The 15,992-nt window shown below is 54.3% G+C and overlaps 2 protein-coding genes and 1 non-coding gene across 3 annotated transcripts; 1 reads left to right on the forward strand and 2 right to left on the reverse strand.

The window, feature by feature from the left end:
- Positions 1-1,051: 1,051 nt before the first annotated feature.
- On the forward strand, positions 1,052-4,422 carry GAMT (guanidinoacetate N-methyltransferase). Its single transcript, XM_070415643.1, has 6 exons — positions 1,052-1,295; positions 2,148-2,293; positions 2,454-2,517; positions 2,848-2,915; positions 3,055-3,165; positions 3,703-4,422. Exons 1-6 carry the CDS (start codon positions 1,115-1,117, stop codon positions 3,841-3,843), a joined length of 711 nt encoding a protein of 236 aa, XP_070271744.1. The 5' UTR covers positions 1,052-1,114; the 3' UTR covers positions 3,844-4,422.
- Positions 4,423-5,239: 817 nt separating this feature from the next.
- NDUFS7 (NADH:ubiquinone oxidoreductase core subunit S7) lies at positions 5,240-14,104 on the reverse strand. The gene is made up of 8 exons (XM_070415644.1): positions 14,033-14,104; positions 12,853-12,886; positions 11,704-11,772; positions 11,062-11,179; positions 8,850-9,029; positions 8,730-8,776; positions 7,752-7,840; positions 5,240-5,406 (listed from the first exon to the last, which is right to left on the reverse strand). Exons 1-8 carry the CDS (start codon positions 14,046-14,048, stop codon positions 5,309-5,311), a joined length of 651 nt encoding a protein of 216 aa, XP_070271745.1. The 5' UTR covers positions 14,049-14,104; the 3' UTR covers positions 5,240-5,308.
- Positions 14,105-14,301: 197 nt separating this feature from the next.
- On the reverse strand, positions 14,302-14,375 carry TRNAN-GUU (transfer RNA asparagine (anticodon GUU)). Its single transcript has one exon. It is a non-coding gene; the product is annotated as a tRNA-Asn (tRNA).
- Between the last annotated feature and the right edge of the window lie 1,617 nt (positions 14,376-15,992).

Genomic DNA, 15,992 nt, shown 5'->3' on the forward strand with positions numbered 1-15,992 from the left:
CCTGATGTGCAAAGAATTGGAAAAGGGAAGCCACATTATAGAGCCTGGAGGCCAGTGCTTGTGGGTAGGTCCCAGGCAGGCAGGCAGAAGATGCAGCTGACTTCAAGGGGCTGCCCTGGGCTGGGACAGGCCTCAATCCCATGTCCCGGCAGGGCTACACTATCCAACTTCCTGGGTGTAAGGGACAGCAGACTGCTGGGATCACATTTGGGTCCCCAGAACTGCAAGCCTCTGCATGGTGATCACGCCCATCAGGATTCTGGGTGACCACCAGCTTATGGGGATGTGAAGTGAGCTCCTGAAAGAGGAGAGGCAGCTCGGCATGTGGTCAAAGTGGGGACTATCAGGGTTCTAATCCTGAGTCCTCACCCACCCACATCCATGGCCATGAGACTGCTGGCTGTGCCTCTCAGTGCCTCAGTTTACCCATCTGCGACATGAGGACAATAAAAACCCACTGAGACATCTCTGAAGATTGAATGATTTAAAAATATATTTTATTGATTTTTTACAGAGAGGAAAGGAGAGGGATAGAGTTAGAAACATCGATCAGCTGCCTCCTGCACACCTCCTGCTGGGGATGTGCCTGCAACCAAGGTACATGCCCTTGACCGGAATCGAACCTGCGACCCTTCAGTCTGCAGGCCGACGCTCTATCCACTGAGCCAAACCGGCTAGGGCTGAATGATTTTTTAAAAATACCTAAAGCCCTTCCAACAGCGCCAGGAAAATCATTAGATCCTCCCACCCCAGCAAGGAAAGGGGGCTTTTCTGCGGCAGTGACAGATGAGGAAATTGAGACAGGAGAGTGAAAAGGCGAGGCTACAGACCTTGAGGGCTTTCAGCTGCTGTGCCTAGTTCGCCAGCAGGCGCTGGAGGTTCAGCGAAGAGCGGGCCCGACCCAAGTGAAGCCGTCTTCTGCTCTATGGCCGCTAGAGGGCACTGGAGTCTTCGCGCAGTGCAGTCCGCTCACGGGTTCCAGGCGGGTCCTCAACACCTCACGCCCTCGGCCACGCCCCCGCCAGTCATGGTCACACCCTCCGGCCCAGAAGGCTCTGCAAGGACCAACCCTTCGCCTCGGGAGCAGAGTCAGGATTGCCCGTCCGCCTGCAATATGAGCGCCCCCGCCGCGACCCCCATCTTCGTGCCTGGAGAGAACTGCAGGCCTGCGTGGCTGGCGGCGCCCGCGTCCTACGACGCATCGGACATGCACCTGCAGATCCTGGGCAAGCCAGTGATGGAGCGCTGGGAGACTCCCTACATGCACGCGTTGGCGGCCGCCGCCGCCTCCAGAGGTAGCTCTGCGTCTGGGCCGAGGGTGACCAGGCCCATGCCAGCCAGCTCTCTGGCTGATGCGCATCGGAGCCTCTCCTTGCCTCTTTCCTAGCCTGGAGAATGGGGCTGCTACTGGGGGACGACAATGGGGAACTAAAAGGGGTGCTACAGGCACGGGGCATGCACCCAGTAGGCGCCCCCTAAATATCGAGAACTTCCTCTCCAGGAGAAATGAGGTGCCGGCCCCTCCATCCCCCTGAGATCAGGAACAGGGGGCCTGGCGGAGGTCGCTGCCCAGACGCACGTGGGGAGCGTCCTTGGACTGGACACCCCACCCGCCCCAGCTAAGAATAGCTCTGGGAAAGCTGAGGCTGGGAGACAGCTGTGACGGGGTGACCCTGCCCTCCGGTGTCAGGGCCCTAAGAGTGCTCAGGTCCCCCAAGGGCTGGGCTCGTGGCCTGTAGGCCTCTGGCTGTAGTGCAGTGGGTACTACCCCCCACCCCTACCCCAATTGTTCCAGGCCCTTCTCTTGTGAACTTCATTGTGGGGACGGTGGGAGGGGGAGAGAAAAGTAACCAAAAGATAAGCTGCACCAGTGGCATGCCATCAGTGGTGTACACAGCTAGAATCAGGCTCAAAGTCCAGGTTTTGACTCCTCCCCCCGCAAATACCCGACCCAAAAGCTGCTCTGCTGCCTCCCTGGCAGGTCATCCCTTTTTGGCCGCTGGCCAGGGCCCACACTGTTCCCTCTCAGGGCCACTGTGTCCCTATGTCTGCTGTGCCCTCCTGCCCTAGTTTCTCTGTGCCAAGGCGCTGCCCCTGAGCCTCCTCGTCTAGATAGTCTCCCCAGCCCCCGCCTTTTCTGTGTCCAGGGGGCCGGGTCCTGGAGGTGGGCTTTGGCATGGCCATCGCAGCAACCAAGGTGCAGGAAGCTGCCATCGATGAGCACTGGATCATTGAGTGCAACGACGGTGTCTTCCAGCGGCTCCAGGACTGGGCCCAGCGGCAGCCACACAAGGTGCTACCTCTGCCTGCAGGCCCCCTCCCACTCCTGGGGCGTCTTGGGCATGGGATGGGGGAAGTATCCTCCATGGGAGTTCCTCTGCCCTCCTTCTTACAGCGGAGAAGTCCTGGGGATCCCTCTGACCCTCAGCCTTCTTTTTCTCCCCTACCTCAAGGTGGTTCCCCTGAAAGGCCTATGGGAAGAGGTGGCACCCACCCTACCAGATGGTCACTTTGATGGTGAGGGGGCTCTGGGTACTGGGTGAGGGGGAGCCTCTGCCTGAATCTCCTCCTCACTTGCTGAGGGACCTTTTAAAGAACACAGGGGCTGACATTCACTGGACCAACTGAGTCTGGGAAGGGGGCACACACACAGACCTGACACTCGGCAGGATACCTAAAGGAATCGCTGAATTGCACATGATACCTAGAGGTGGTGGCAGCATAGTAAACTTGGGGTATGGCTGCTGGGGTTCCTGGGCCATGTTCAAGTTCCACCTTGGTGTGGAGCCACTGTCCTGGTGTGGCTGCCCCTGGCTCTGACCATGTGACTTCCATCCTCCCACGCAGGGATCCTGTACGACACGTATCCACTGTCTGAGGAAACCTGGCACACGCACCAGTTCAATTTCATCAGGGTAGGACCTCACGGAGGGATAGGGTCTGCAGCCACCAGCATGGGAGTTCAGCTGGGTGGGGGCATCTGCCACCCACACAGGGCGCCCCTCCTTCCACTTGGTTCTCTGATCTTCCTCCCCACCTCTGTCCCCCTCTCAGGGCCATGCTTTTCGCCTGCTGAAGCCTGGGGGCATCCTCACCTACTGCAACCTCACCTCCTGGGGGGAATTGATGAAGTCCAAGTACTCCAACATCAGTACCATGTTTGAGGTGCAGCAGCCTAGCTCCCTCCCTCCCTTCCCCCACCCACCCCGGGCAGGTTGGGGAGGCAGCTGCAGTCACCTTGGACTGAGAAGGTCCCTTGCTTCCGGACTGCTCTTAGGTGGATTGTGTGCTCTGTGTGGAAATCAGGCAAGGTACTCCCCAGTGCCCTTGGGACATAGGACTCAACCCAAGCTTTCCACCTGGCTGACAGGCCCCATACTCCTCACTTAGGCCTTCCTCTACCCAGGGTGCCCCTGTTAGTGCAGGGCCTTGACCAAACTCTGCCTCTGCTTGCTAGGGGGAGCAGTTGGGCAGCCTGGTGATGGCCTGTGACAGCCAGGAAGCTGCTGCCCGAGTTTAGACACCTGGAGACTGCCACTCAGACCTGGGCTCCCATGTTGTCTCAGCATTTGGGACTGGGGTAGAGGCTACTGCAGCCCTGGGGCCTTGGCACTAACAATGCTGAGCAAAGAAGGGTAGGCACCTGGTGTGCGTGTGTGAGTCCTCAGAGCCTGGACATAACCTGGCGCTTCCCTGTCTCAGGAGACACAAGTGCCGGCGCTGCTGGAGTCGGGCTTCCGCCGGGAGAACATCCACACACAGGTGATGGAGCTGGTCCCACCTGCTGACTGCCGCTACTATGCCTTTCCACAGATGATCACACCCCTGGTCACCAAGCACTAAGTCTGGTGCACCACCCTCTGAGTGCCTTCGTGGCCAGGAGCTCAGGCTCTGGCTTCAGCCCAGCTTCTAGTTGAAGCAGCACCAGCTGTTAAGACCCCAGCTACCTTCCCTAACCTCTGCAAGAGTACCAGTATCAGCCTTCTTCTGGGGTCACAGGGATGAAATAAATGTAACACTAGGCTGGCCAATCAGCACATATTGCAAAAGTGTGCTCTCACTCCTCCAAAAAGAAAAATTTGTTGCACGGCTTGTGTCAATCAATTGGAGTGTCCCATGCACCAAGATTCCTGGTTAGGACACATGCCCGGGTTGTGGGCTCAAACCCCAGTAGGGGGTGTGCAAGCCAGCGGAGGGGTGTTTCTTCTCAATGTTTCTATTTCTATCTCCCCCTCTCTCTAAAATCAATAAAAACACATTTTAAAAAAAGCAATCTGTTATTGGACTTTCAGTGGGCAAGCTATATGATGAGGAGCACCTGCTGATCCGTGAGCTATATGCTCCATTGTGTACAAGTCGGTGAACCCAATCCTGCCCAAAGGAGACATCACTAATCAATCACCTGTGGTCCTGTCCCTCAGCCATCCAGGGCAGTTGCCCCTCCCTTCCCTGTGCTTGGCACCTGGGGCCCAGGGGGGTGCAGAACTAGGTTAGGACTGCAAGGAGGGTAGCAGCTCTAGGCCCAGGTCCTCAGGCTACTGAGGAGGATTTTCTGGTCCCACCAAGTCAGGCTGAACTTCAAAATAAAGCAACATTGCCTGACTGGTTTGGCTCAGTGGATAGAGCGTGGGCCTGCGGACCAAAGGGTCCCGGGTTCGATTCCAGTCAAGGGCATGTACCTTGGTTGCGGGCATGTCCCCAGTGGGGGGTGTGCGGGAGGCGGCTGATCGATGTTTCTCTCTCATCGATGTTTCTAACTCTCTATCCCTCTCCCTCCTCTCTGTAAAAAATCAATAAAATATATATTTAAAAAACAAAACAAAACAAAACACAAAATAAAGCAACATTTTTACATCTGGACTCACAGGTCCCTCAGCCACTCGTGAAGTGCAGTGTCATTTGCTGAGGCCTGACACTCTCCCACTGTCTCGTTTCCTCTGACTCAACATCCCCTTCAGTCTCAGTGCAGAGGCAGCCCAGCCCCCACCTGGCTCCAGGGGATGCTCTGGGTTCTCCTTCCTCACAGTGGGGCCTTAGGAGACGAGGTGTAAGGCCCCTAAGAGGGGCTGATGTGGACCGAGCCACCTGCCTCCAGGGCCTCAGCATCTCTAAGGACTGACCCTGACCAAGGAAGCACTCGCCCACCTACACCAGCACAAGGGGTACTCTCTGCCCTGTGGGCACCTCTACTTCCCAGGACCCCCTGCCCATACACACTGAGGGCAGGCTTCCATGCCAGTGGGTTTCTCAGGTTTATTGACCATCTCTTAGGATAACGAAGAGGATACAGGGTGTCAGTCGGGTGGCACTACCTTCGGTACCAGATCTTGAGTCTCTTCTCGCGCTTGATTTTCTTCTGCAGCTGCAGGATGCCATAGAGTAGGGCCTCGGCGGTAGGTGGGCAGCCTGGGGGCGGGACCTTGCCTCAGTGTCTGCCCATGGGGAGGGGGCCCACAGCTCTGGCTCTGCCAGGAGCCCTTGACCAGTGACTGGATCTGGGCCCTACTGGGGCACCACCCCTCTCCCTGCTGCCTGGCAAAGGGCACATGAAACGGAAGGAAGGTCAAAGGGTCCGGCTGGGGCAGCAACTACAGGCCACATGGAGCAGAAAGGCCTGGGCTGCCCAGGGCCCTAGGAAGAGTGACCTGGGAGCTGCAGGTGGGCTAAGGGCTGGTTGACGCCTTCCCATGGTGGGGAGGGCTGAGGACCCTCACCCCAGCATCCAAAGAATGCAGGAAGCGGGTGGATAGTTTGGCCCATCAATGGAAGTAGCCAGCAAGGTGGGCAGAGCGGGGCGGCTCACAGACTAAGAAGGAAACTCCCAGAGAAATAGTCCTCACAGTTCCATCCCGAGTGTCTCAGGTGGAAGAAGCAGAGAGACACTTTGCCACCTGGAGGACATGCCAGGACCTGACAGGCCCGCCACCTCGGAAGGCTGGATGAAGAACTGTCACAGTCATTTACTTCCAGCTGACTCTGGGGTGCTCAGTGCCTGACAGTAGGATCACAATGGCCATTTGATAGATGGGGAAACTGAGGCTTGGAGAGATTTGCCTGAGGTCATGGGTCAAACAAGCAGTGACTGACCAAGGGACTGGCTCCTGGTCAAGGTTAACAAGCCTGCAGGATAGACTTCTATGCATCTTTCAAAGTCTTACACAAGAGGTGGGGCGGGGCACGTCTGTGTCAGGCTCCATCCCCCCAACCTGGGGGTTCCCCAGGGCCTGGTCTGGTGATGGGACCTTTCTAGGGCCCAGTGCTGCCCAAGCCAGGCCCAGGCCTAGAAAATGCACTCAATATTTGCAGCCCAGCTGGTCTGGCTCAGTGATTGAGCATCGACCTGTGAACCAGGAGATCATGGTTCGATTCCCAGTCAGGGCACATGCCCCAGTTGCGGGCTCAATCCCCAGTGTGGGGCGTGCCAGAGGCAGCCAATCAATGATTCTTTCTCATCATTGATGTTTCTATCTCTCTCTCCTTCTCCCTTCCTCTCTGAAATCAACAAAAATATCCTATACAATAAAGATGTAATATGCAAATGGCTGTTACCCTGTGAAGCGTAACCGACCGCTTAACAACTGGATCACAGATCAGCAGGAGGGTGGGGCAGCCAGGCAGCAGAGAGCTACAGGAGGGGGCAGGGCAGCAAGCTATGAAAGGGGGCGGGGGGGAGGGGGAGCTACAAGAGGGTGGGGCAGCAGGTGGAGAGCTACTGGAGGGCGGCAGCGAGCTACTGGCGCAGATTCGTGCGCAGGGCTACTAGTATTTAAATAAAAAGAAAAGAATCTGATGTTCAAGATTAAAAATAAATATTTGCAGAATGTTAAACAAATCAATGCCATTTTCCAATGAGCTCTAATCCAATGTAGAAACCTGTTTCTCTGCCTTTGGGAGGTGCCAGCACATGCCCAGGAGGCCACCCCCTGCTGATTGGCGCGGTGAGGAGGGAGTTCTGCAGGATAGTTTGATACAATAAAGACACCCAGTTACATGTAAACTTGAGACAAACCACTGATACTTTTTTTTAGTATAACTATATCCCAAATATCATGGGATATATTTATAATGAAAAAGATACTATTCATTGTTTCTCTGACATTCAAATTTAACTGGGTCCCTTCATTTTTATTTGCTGAACTTGGACACCCTGATGACCCTGGGTCTAAGCAGGGTGGGGTCTCACCACCCATCATGAGTATGAGACCTCGCAGACACTATTCATGTCCTCCAGGAACTTTTTTCTGTTTTTTAATTGCATTTATTGGGTTTGGTTTCTATTAGGTGGAATCATATAAAACTGTAGCTTAAAAATGGCCAAATATCAGCAATTTTGTACAGCTCAACCTAACCCTTTTGATGTTGGCCTGGTCCAACATCTGGATGAAACTGGGGAGCCCATGAAGAAACGACAAAAAGGAAAGAATGGGGTGTCACTCTTCTTAGACCCAAATCTGCTCTCTTTTTTTCTTCAAAAGAATACATTTTTTTTATTTCAGACGTAAGGAGAAGGAGAGAGAGATAGAAACATCAATGAGAGAGAATCATTGATTGGCTGCCTCCTACATGCCCTGACCTGGAATCGAACTGTGACCTCCTGGTTCATAGGTCAATGCTCAACCACTGAGCCACGTCAGCCAGGCCAAATCTGCTCATTCTTAAAACAGGGAGAGCCCACCATGTCTATAGGGTATTGGGACTCCTTTGTGGGGACCTGAAGGCCTGGTTGCCCAGAGTCAAGGCAGTGGACTTACCTGGGACGTAGATGTCCACAGGCACGATGCGGTCACAGCCCCTCACCACAGAGTACGAGTAGTGGTAGTAACCTCCTCCGTTGGCGCAGCTGGAGTGGGAAGAGCGGTGTGAGGGCCTCGCTGGCCATCCTGGCCTTGCTCCCTCCTCAGGGCCCTTTCCCTAACCCACACCTGCCTTCAACTGCAGGCAGGTGCCTAGCCTGCCAAAAATGACAAGAAGGGATATGAAGTCATAGGAAAGACAACAGTCACCTGAGACCAGGTAGAACAGAAATGAATGGATGGACCTTGAAAACATGATGCTCAGTGAGGAGCCAGGCTCAAAAGGCCACACAGTGTGTGATACCCTTTATATGAAATATCCAGAACAGGCACAGGACAGGAAACGGGTGTGGTTGCCAGGGGCTGGGGAAGAGGGTGGGAGGCGAGTGCTGATGGGGGGACGGGGCTTTTTGTGGGATAATGGAATCATCTGGAACTAGACAGGGCGGGGCGGCTCTAGGTACTGTTTTACACATTGTGACTGCATTAAAGCCCAATGAACTGCACACTTTAAAAGGGTGAACTTTCTGTTATGTGAATTCTATCTCAACAAAAAAAATTAAGTGATTAAACAGGTTTTAACAATGGAGAGAATGACTACAAGTTAAAAAGGCAAGGAGAATGTACACTGTGTCCAGAGGGTGATAGCATGTATGTATTCATAAAGAAACAGACAAATCAGAGTGCTGTTGGGGTGGAGAGCAATAATAACCCACAGGAAGGGACATTCTGGGGAGGGGTAGTCTACACAGCAGAGTGTCAGAGTCACTATTCGGCTCCCTGCAGGTGTGGGATTTTACTGAGTATAAATTATACCTCCATGACCTTGACCAGACAGAAGCCCAGATAAAACACTGGGGGGAAACACAACCGTGTGTCACAGGTATGTCTCGTCCCTGGAGCCAGATTATGGCCCCCAGCCCCACTGGAACTCACCTCCCCATGGACACAACATAGCGAGGCTCTGGCATCTGGTCATAGACCTGGAAGAGATGACAGGGTCTGTGTGCAGCTCAATCCTGGGCGGTGGAGGGGTGGGGTCCGGGCCAGGCCTACCTTGCGGAGTGCAGGGGCCATCTTGTTGGTGAGTGTCCCGGCCACAATCATGACATCTGACTGGCGTGGGCTGGCTCGGAAGACCACGCCAAAGCGGTCCATGTCGTAGCGGGGTGCTGCCATATGCATCATCTCCACTGCACAGCAGGCCAGGCCGAAGGTCATAGGCCACAGGGAACTCTGAGGGGGCCAGAGTGGTCAACCCGTGAGTGGACAGTTGGCCCATCATGTTTAAAGAAATTGGGCAATTTCACATAGAAAAACAGATTTCTAGCCTTTCTTGAAAAACGACACATCAGCTATTCCCCACCCTCTTCCCCGCACAGCAACCACATGACCTCCAGGCCCCTCAGTCCTAGCCTGAGCTTGCTGCCTGCAAAAGCCCAGAGCTGCTCGATGAGAAGGTAAAGGGAGCTAGGCCTGTGGGTCAGCACTTGCCAATAGCCACGTTACCAAAAAAAGTTGTCCTGGCCAGTTGGGCATCATTCTGTTCGTTGGGCATCATCCCATGCATGGAAAGGTTGCCAGTTCATGCCTGCGTTGCAGGCTTGATCCCCAGTAGGAGACATGCAGGAGGCAGCTGATAGATGTTCAGCTCTTGCATCGATGTTTCTCTTTCTCTCTCCTTCTCCCTTCCTCCCTCTAAAAAAATAAAAAACAGCCCTAGCCAGTTTGGCTCAGTGGATGAGCGTCGTCTTGCGGACTGAATGGTCCCAGGTTCAATTCTGGTCAAGGGCACATGCCTGGGTTGTGGACTCAATCCCCAGTAGGAGGCATGTAGGAGGCAGCTGATCAATGATTCTTTATCATCATTGATGTTCCTCTCTTCCCCTTTCCCTTCCTCTTTGAAATCAATAAAATCTTTAAAAAACAAATAAATTTTTTATAAAGGTAAAATTAGTTTTAATACCATTGATGTAACCTAGTACATCCTAAACCCCATCCTTCCAATGTGGGCACTTGCTGCTCTGAGTGCCTGGCAGCCACATGTGGCATAGGCCTAACTCTGAGGATCTTGTTCTGGACACCCCTGGTGTCCAAGAACTCCAAATGCCGATTCCTCCAGGAAGTCCTCCTGGATGGCCTTGAGCACCATCTGACTCCTTATCTGTTTGGTGTCTGATTTCCCCACAGCCGTGCTCCTTGGCTAGACCTCTCTCTGCTGCTCTGCATCGAACCTGGGACTACGAAGTGGCCCCCACTGCCCTACTAATGTGCTAGTGCAGGGGACAGTACAAGTGTTGCCCAACATGGCTAGGCCACCTGACTGACCGAGCACCTGAGCTGCCTGACCCTGACCTCATTTCTGGGTGTTCAGTCATAAACAAGGCTACAGTGGACATCTCTGTCATGGAGCTGGAGGCTCTAGTCCAGTGATGGCGAACCTTTTGAGCTCGGCGTGTCGGCATTTTGAAAAACCCTAACTTAACTCTGGTGCCGTGTCACCTATAGAAATTTTTTGATATTTGCAACCATAATAAAACAAAGATTTATATTTTTGATATTTATTTTATATATTTAAATGCCATTTAACAAAGAAAAATCAACCAAAAAAATGAGTTTGCATGTCACCTCTGACACGCGTGTCATAGGTTCGCCATCACTGCTCTAGTAGGATGTTTGCTGTGTTGCTGTGTGAGACACAAAGACACACAAAAGACTGTGCTAGTGCATAGCCATCAATGAGGGATTGTTAAGGTGGCCTATCCAGCCCAGCACCCCTTGGGCACTGAAAGGAGCCTCTGTCTTGGGAGACAGGACATATGTCTAATGGGAGACATGCCATGGACACGACTTAAGGGAATGGATACAAGACAAAAACTGTTTCGTGGCTGATGTTAGGGGCAGGGCCGGCTTTTTAAGTTTTTGCCAGGAAGGAGTTACTGTTTTCAGCACACATTACTTTTCTAGCTAAAAAGATTACTTTTACATTAAGAGAAAAAAGAGGCACGAGCAGAAGACAACTCTAGAAGGGAAGTGGGCAATCCTCACCAAGGGTTGAGGGAGAAACAAGGGGATGGGACAGAGACACTGAGGGGATGTCAGAGCCAGGAGCTGGCGGGGTAGGAGGTGCAGAGGATGAATCCTGACATAATCACGAGCCTCTTGGGCTCCCTGAACCATGGGGGCAGTGAGCGTGTGTGCTGTCCATGTGCACAGTGTGCAAGCAAAGAGCAGAGGTTGGAGAGACGGAGGAGGGTTGGGGGCTCACCCGGCGGGCCCAGTTGACCAGGTCATCCAGCTTGGCCACCACATACTCGCCCCGGCTGCTGGGAAGTGAGCTGGGCTTGGAGACCACGGCTCCGGCCTTGGACATGGCAGGCTGCGTGCTGGACATGGGACATGGCACAGGGAAGTGTTAGCCAGGCAGGAGTCCTAGGAAAGGAATGCTGGCTACCCCCACAGCCTCTACCCTGTAACCTAACACAGAGCAGCTCACAGAGCACAGGTCAAAGCTACGGTCACAGCTGGTCCGAGGGCAGTAATGGGAGGAGCCATGGGGCCAGGGATTACCCTGGGGCTGCAGCATCTCAGTACCCAGGTCTGGGTCTGCTAAACAAAGGAATTAAAGATGGCATAGATGTGCCTCAGGCTGCCTGGCTGTGGCCCCAAGAGGTCCCTGTTTTCTCAGGGACTCAGTGTCCTCATCTGGAAAACAGGGGCCAACTGACCCACTCTTCAGCAAAGCCCTTCTGGATTGGGGATGTGCAGCCCCTGGTCTGGACAGAGCTCCACGGGCAGGGACCTCAGAGCTCTGCTGGCTGTGGGGGGCCCTGGAGTAACCACGGGTACTACTGTGCTGGAGGGGGTGGGTGCTTCAGGGTGTTCGGGCCACTGGGAAGGCTGGCCTCACCTGCTTGGGCTGTCAGCAGCCAAACTGGCATGGACACATCGTCCCTGAACAGCTGCACCCACACAGGAGCTGCAGAGAGAGAGCACACATCAAGAGGAGCCTGGGGCACCTGATGCTGTTACAGGGGCTGCACTATAGCAGGGGTGGGGCTAGTGGCCAAATTCGGCCCTCCACCTATGTTTGTTAATTCTCACCCGAGGATATTTCCCCACTGATTTTTAGAGAGAGTGGAAGAAAGAGGGAGAGACAGAGAGAAACACCAATGTGACAGCATCAATTGATTGCCTCCTGGATGTGCCCCGACCAGGGCTGGGGATCGAGCCTGAGACCGAAGTATGTGCCCTTTGTCCGGAATCGAATCCAGGACCCTTTGGTCCCCAGGCCAACGTGCTATCCACTGACCCAAACTGGCCAGGGCCACCTATTTTTGTAAATAAAGTTTTATTGACACAGCCACACTCATCTGTCTCTGTGTGGTCTGCAGCTGTTTTCACAAAGGCACAGCTAAGCAGTCTCAGCAGAGATCACCTGGCTTGCACAGCCAAAGACATTTACCATCTGGCCCTCCAGAGACAAAGTGCCTGGTTTTCATTTTCCCCATTTCCCTTCGTTTTATGGTGAATATGTAGTTTATCCCTAGAGAAGACTTTATCAAACCAAACCACACTCAGCCCAAATCTGTGCCCACCTCAAAGCCCCCAACTTCTTTCCCCTAGGAAAACCCTCTCCTTGGATCTGTCATGTCCCGGATCCTGTGGACCTGGGGGTTTGATTTCCAGGCTCTGCCCTTAACGAGGCCCCCGTGCTACCTGCCTTCCTGTCCTGAAGGCGCCCGCATGGGGCTGTCACCTGAGCAAACGCACTGATTACTTTTGGCAGCAAGTGAGTCCTGAGGGCGGTAGGGCAGGTGGACAAGGATCCGAACCCAGGCTCTGCCACAACATGGAAAGAGGGGCCGGCCCACCACCTGCTGGAGAGCAGCTGCCAGTCCCAGGGCTGTCCCGACTCGCTCGCGCGTGACCGTCAGCAGGCAGGACCCGCTCCGAGTTGCTCACCCTTCCCAGCTCAGGGGTACTCTGACCCACCCCGCTTCCCTTCCAGGGCCTCTGGATGGAGGCCGGGGCCAGAGACGCAGACGCAGGCACTCACCGCAGCGCAAGGACTGGGCGGAGCAGGCCGGGAGCTGCAGAAAGAACCACAGGGCGCGGGCGTGAGTTTGGGCAGCACCAGAGGCCACACGCCCAGGGCCTGGGCCAGCCAGGTCTTTGCCCCTGGTCGCCTCCCCTCGACCCTCGGTCTCTCTAAATTCGACTTTAACCCACGTTTGGTGAAGAGGGGTCTTTCAGAATATGAACCGGGTAGTGCCAATCCCCTGCTTAAAACCACGGCCCCTGGAAGCCAAGCCAGGCTCCTCACCAGGCCACCTTCCCTGCCTCGGTGCGGCCCGTCATGTGCACAGGCCAGCGCCTCAGGGGCCGGTTTCACTGCAGCACCCGCCCCCCGAGGCCCCCTCGATCCTGGCACCGGGTCCGATCACCACCTGTGCCTGCTGGTGTGGTGCCTGCCTCCTCGGCACTGCGAGCGCCTCCAGGTTCCCCACAGCCTCGGCCTTGGGAGGTGTGTGTTGAGTAAACAAACCTACAGGCACCAGCACGGAAGGCAGGCTGACTGCCCAGCCCGACTCCTGTTGGAGCTGCCCCTCTCCGAGCCCGTTTCCCCACCTGAAAACGTAGGGCTTTGCATAAACTGACAGCCCAGTAAATGTCCTTCACAGGTCAGCAGGCCTGTGAACTTGCGCGGGAAAGAACAAATACCCTCTTGGTCGCCGTCTTACTGAAAACTGGCCTTTCTTTCCATCCTGAGTGTCGCCAACAAACCACAGGACCCCTTTTGGCAGGACCCCTGGTTTTCACCAACAGAAATCACGGACGTTTCCCAACGGTGTCACCAGGGCTGCAGACATCTCACCCATCCCTACACCACAGTGCTCGGACCTGCCGCTGGATTTCGGGATAACTGCTTTCCTTTGCAACCCTGCGGGTTTCATCCTGTGCGTTTAATCACTAATCTCGGGACGAAGGTCCCGGGAGCAGGCAAGTGGGACGCCTGCTGTTCCGGCACCCCTCGGGGCCTCAGTTTCCCCGCCGGTCCGGGTTGCAATCTCAGGCCACCTCTCTCCCGGGAACTTGCAGGGCAGATCCCCGGGCCGACCCTTGGGCTCCTCCAGGGCCCGCTCCGGGGCCCTCCCGAGGCTGGGGGTGGTCCTGCGTCGCTACCCGGACCTCAGTTTTTCCAGGGGCCCCTGACCCAGGCGCCCCGAACCGCTCACCCGCCAACGCCGCCATCTTGACCTCGGCCTTCAGATAACCTCTGCAGTCCGTCCGTTTTAGCTCTCCGAGTCCCCGGGGCCGTCACCCAAAGCGGTTCGGCTGCTGAGGGAAAACGGAACCCAGGCTCAGAACGTTCCGCCTCTGTGGACGTCCCCCACACTGTGCGGCCCCAACGCCCCACGAGGGATAAAAGGACAGGGGAGTCCGCCTCCAAAATAGCAGGCGCCCACACAATTTTTTCCTCACCAGAGAGGCAAAAGAAAGATTACGTCCCTGGGTGGGCTCGAACCACCAACCTTTCGGTTAACAGCCGAACGCGCTAACCGATTGCGCCACAGAGACCAAGTTGCAGTTTTTGCTTCAGACACAACCCTACAAGGCATGTGCGGTTGGTAAGCGCAGGGCGAACCACGCCTGCGTGCGCCGCTGAATGGGGCGAAATGAAGACGGTAGGGGCCCTTCCACCCCCACGAAAAGCTCAGTTAGAAAAGAGCTGGATGGCAGATTAAAGGTCCCTGGTTCAATCCCGAGTTTCGGCGACCGTTTCAGCGCCCCCGAGCATCGTGTGTTTTTCTTTTTTTTTTAAAACATATTTTGATTTCAGAGAGGAAGAGATAGATAGAAACATCAATGATGAGAGAGAATCATTGATCAGCTGCCTCCCGCACGCCCCACACTGTGGATGAGCCTGCAACCCGGGATATGGCCCGACTGGGAATCGAACCGTGACCTCCTGGTTCATAGGTCGCCGCTCAATCACTGAGCCACGCCAGCTGGCTGCCAGGGAGCATCATTACCCTTTTTCGCAGCTGGTGCAGTTTCTCCCTTCACCAGAACGTGTCCTCGTTCTGCAGATGAAGAGCAGGGCTGCCACTCATGCCAACGTGGGAAGGACAGAGCAAGGAACTCAAATCCCGCACTCAAAACCCCTTGTCCCCACCTCCAAGACTATGATTCCAACCTAAATGTTCCCTTTCATCAACCCGATTTTTAAAAAAATCAATGATTAGGTTTTTTTTGTTTAAATATTTTTATTGATTTTTAGAGAGAGAGGAAGGGAGAGAGAAACATCCATGTGAGAGATTGAAAACATCAATTGGCTGCCTCCTGCACGCCCCCTACCTGGGATTGAGCCTGAAACCCTGGCATGTGCCCTGACCGGGAATCTGAAACCTGGGTGCAGGAGCTGATGATGTTCAATCAACTGGCTACACCCGCCAGGGCAACCCGATTTTTTTTTTTTTTTTTTAATATAAAGAGGAAGGAAGACGGAGAGAGAGATAGAAACATACATGATGAGAATCATTGATCAGCTGTCTCCTGCACGTCTCCCACTGAGGATCAGCCCACAATCCCGGGCATGTGCCCTTGACTAGCATCAAACCTGGGACCTTTCAGTTTGCAGGCTGACACTAGCCACTGAGCCAAACTGGCTAGGGTGCAACCCAATTTTTTTTTTCTTTCTTTTTTTAAAAAATATATATTTCTTTATTTATTTCAGAGAGGAAGGGAGAGGGAGAGAGAGATAGAAACATCCAGAGAGGAAGGGAGAGGGAGAGAGAGATAGAAACATCAATGATGAGAGTGAATCATTGTTGACTGCCTCCTGCACGCCCCCCACTGGGGATTGAGCCCGCAACCCAGGCATGTGCCCTTGGCCAGAATCAAACCCGGGACCCTTCAGTCCGCAAGCCGACGCTCCATCCACTGAGCCGAACAGGCCAGGGCAACCCAATTTTTTAAAAAAGTGATAGCATTAGAACCAGCGTTTATTGTAAAACCAAACATTACTGAACATCAAAAGTGGCAAAATAGATTTCAAGAACACTTGTATATCATTTCATTTTGACAACCCTGCTAGGTAGCTGTTCTGCCCATTTTATGTACGGTGAAACTGAGGCCCAAACAGGCAAAGGCAGGTGAGTGACAGAGCTGGTCGTCTAGCAGGACCACTCCCTG

This window comes from Myotis yumanensis, unplaced genomic scaffold, assembly GCF_028538775.1.
Source record: "Myotis yumanensis isolate MYYU_CA2020_CCGP unplaced genomic scaffold, mMyoYum1.0.hap1 SCAF_5, whole genome shotgun sequence".
Taxonomy (NCBI): domain Eukaryota; kingdom Metazoa; phylum Chordata; class Mammalia; order Chiroptera; family Vespertilionidae; genus Myotis; species Myotis yumanensis.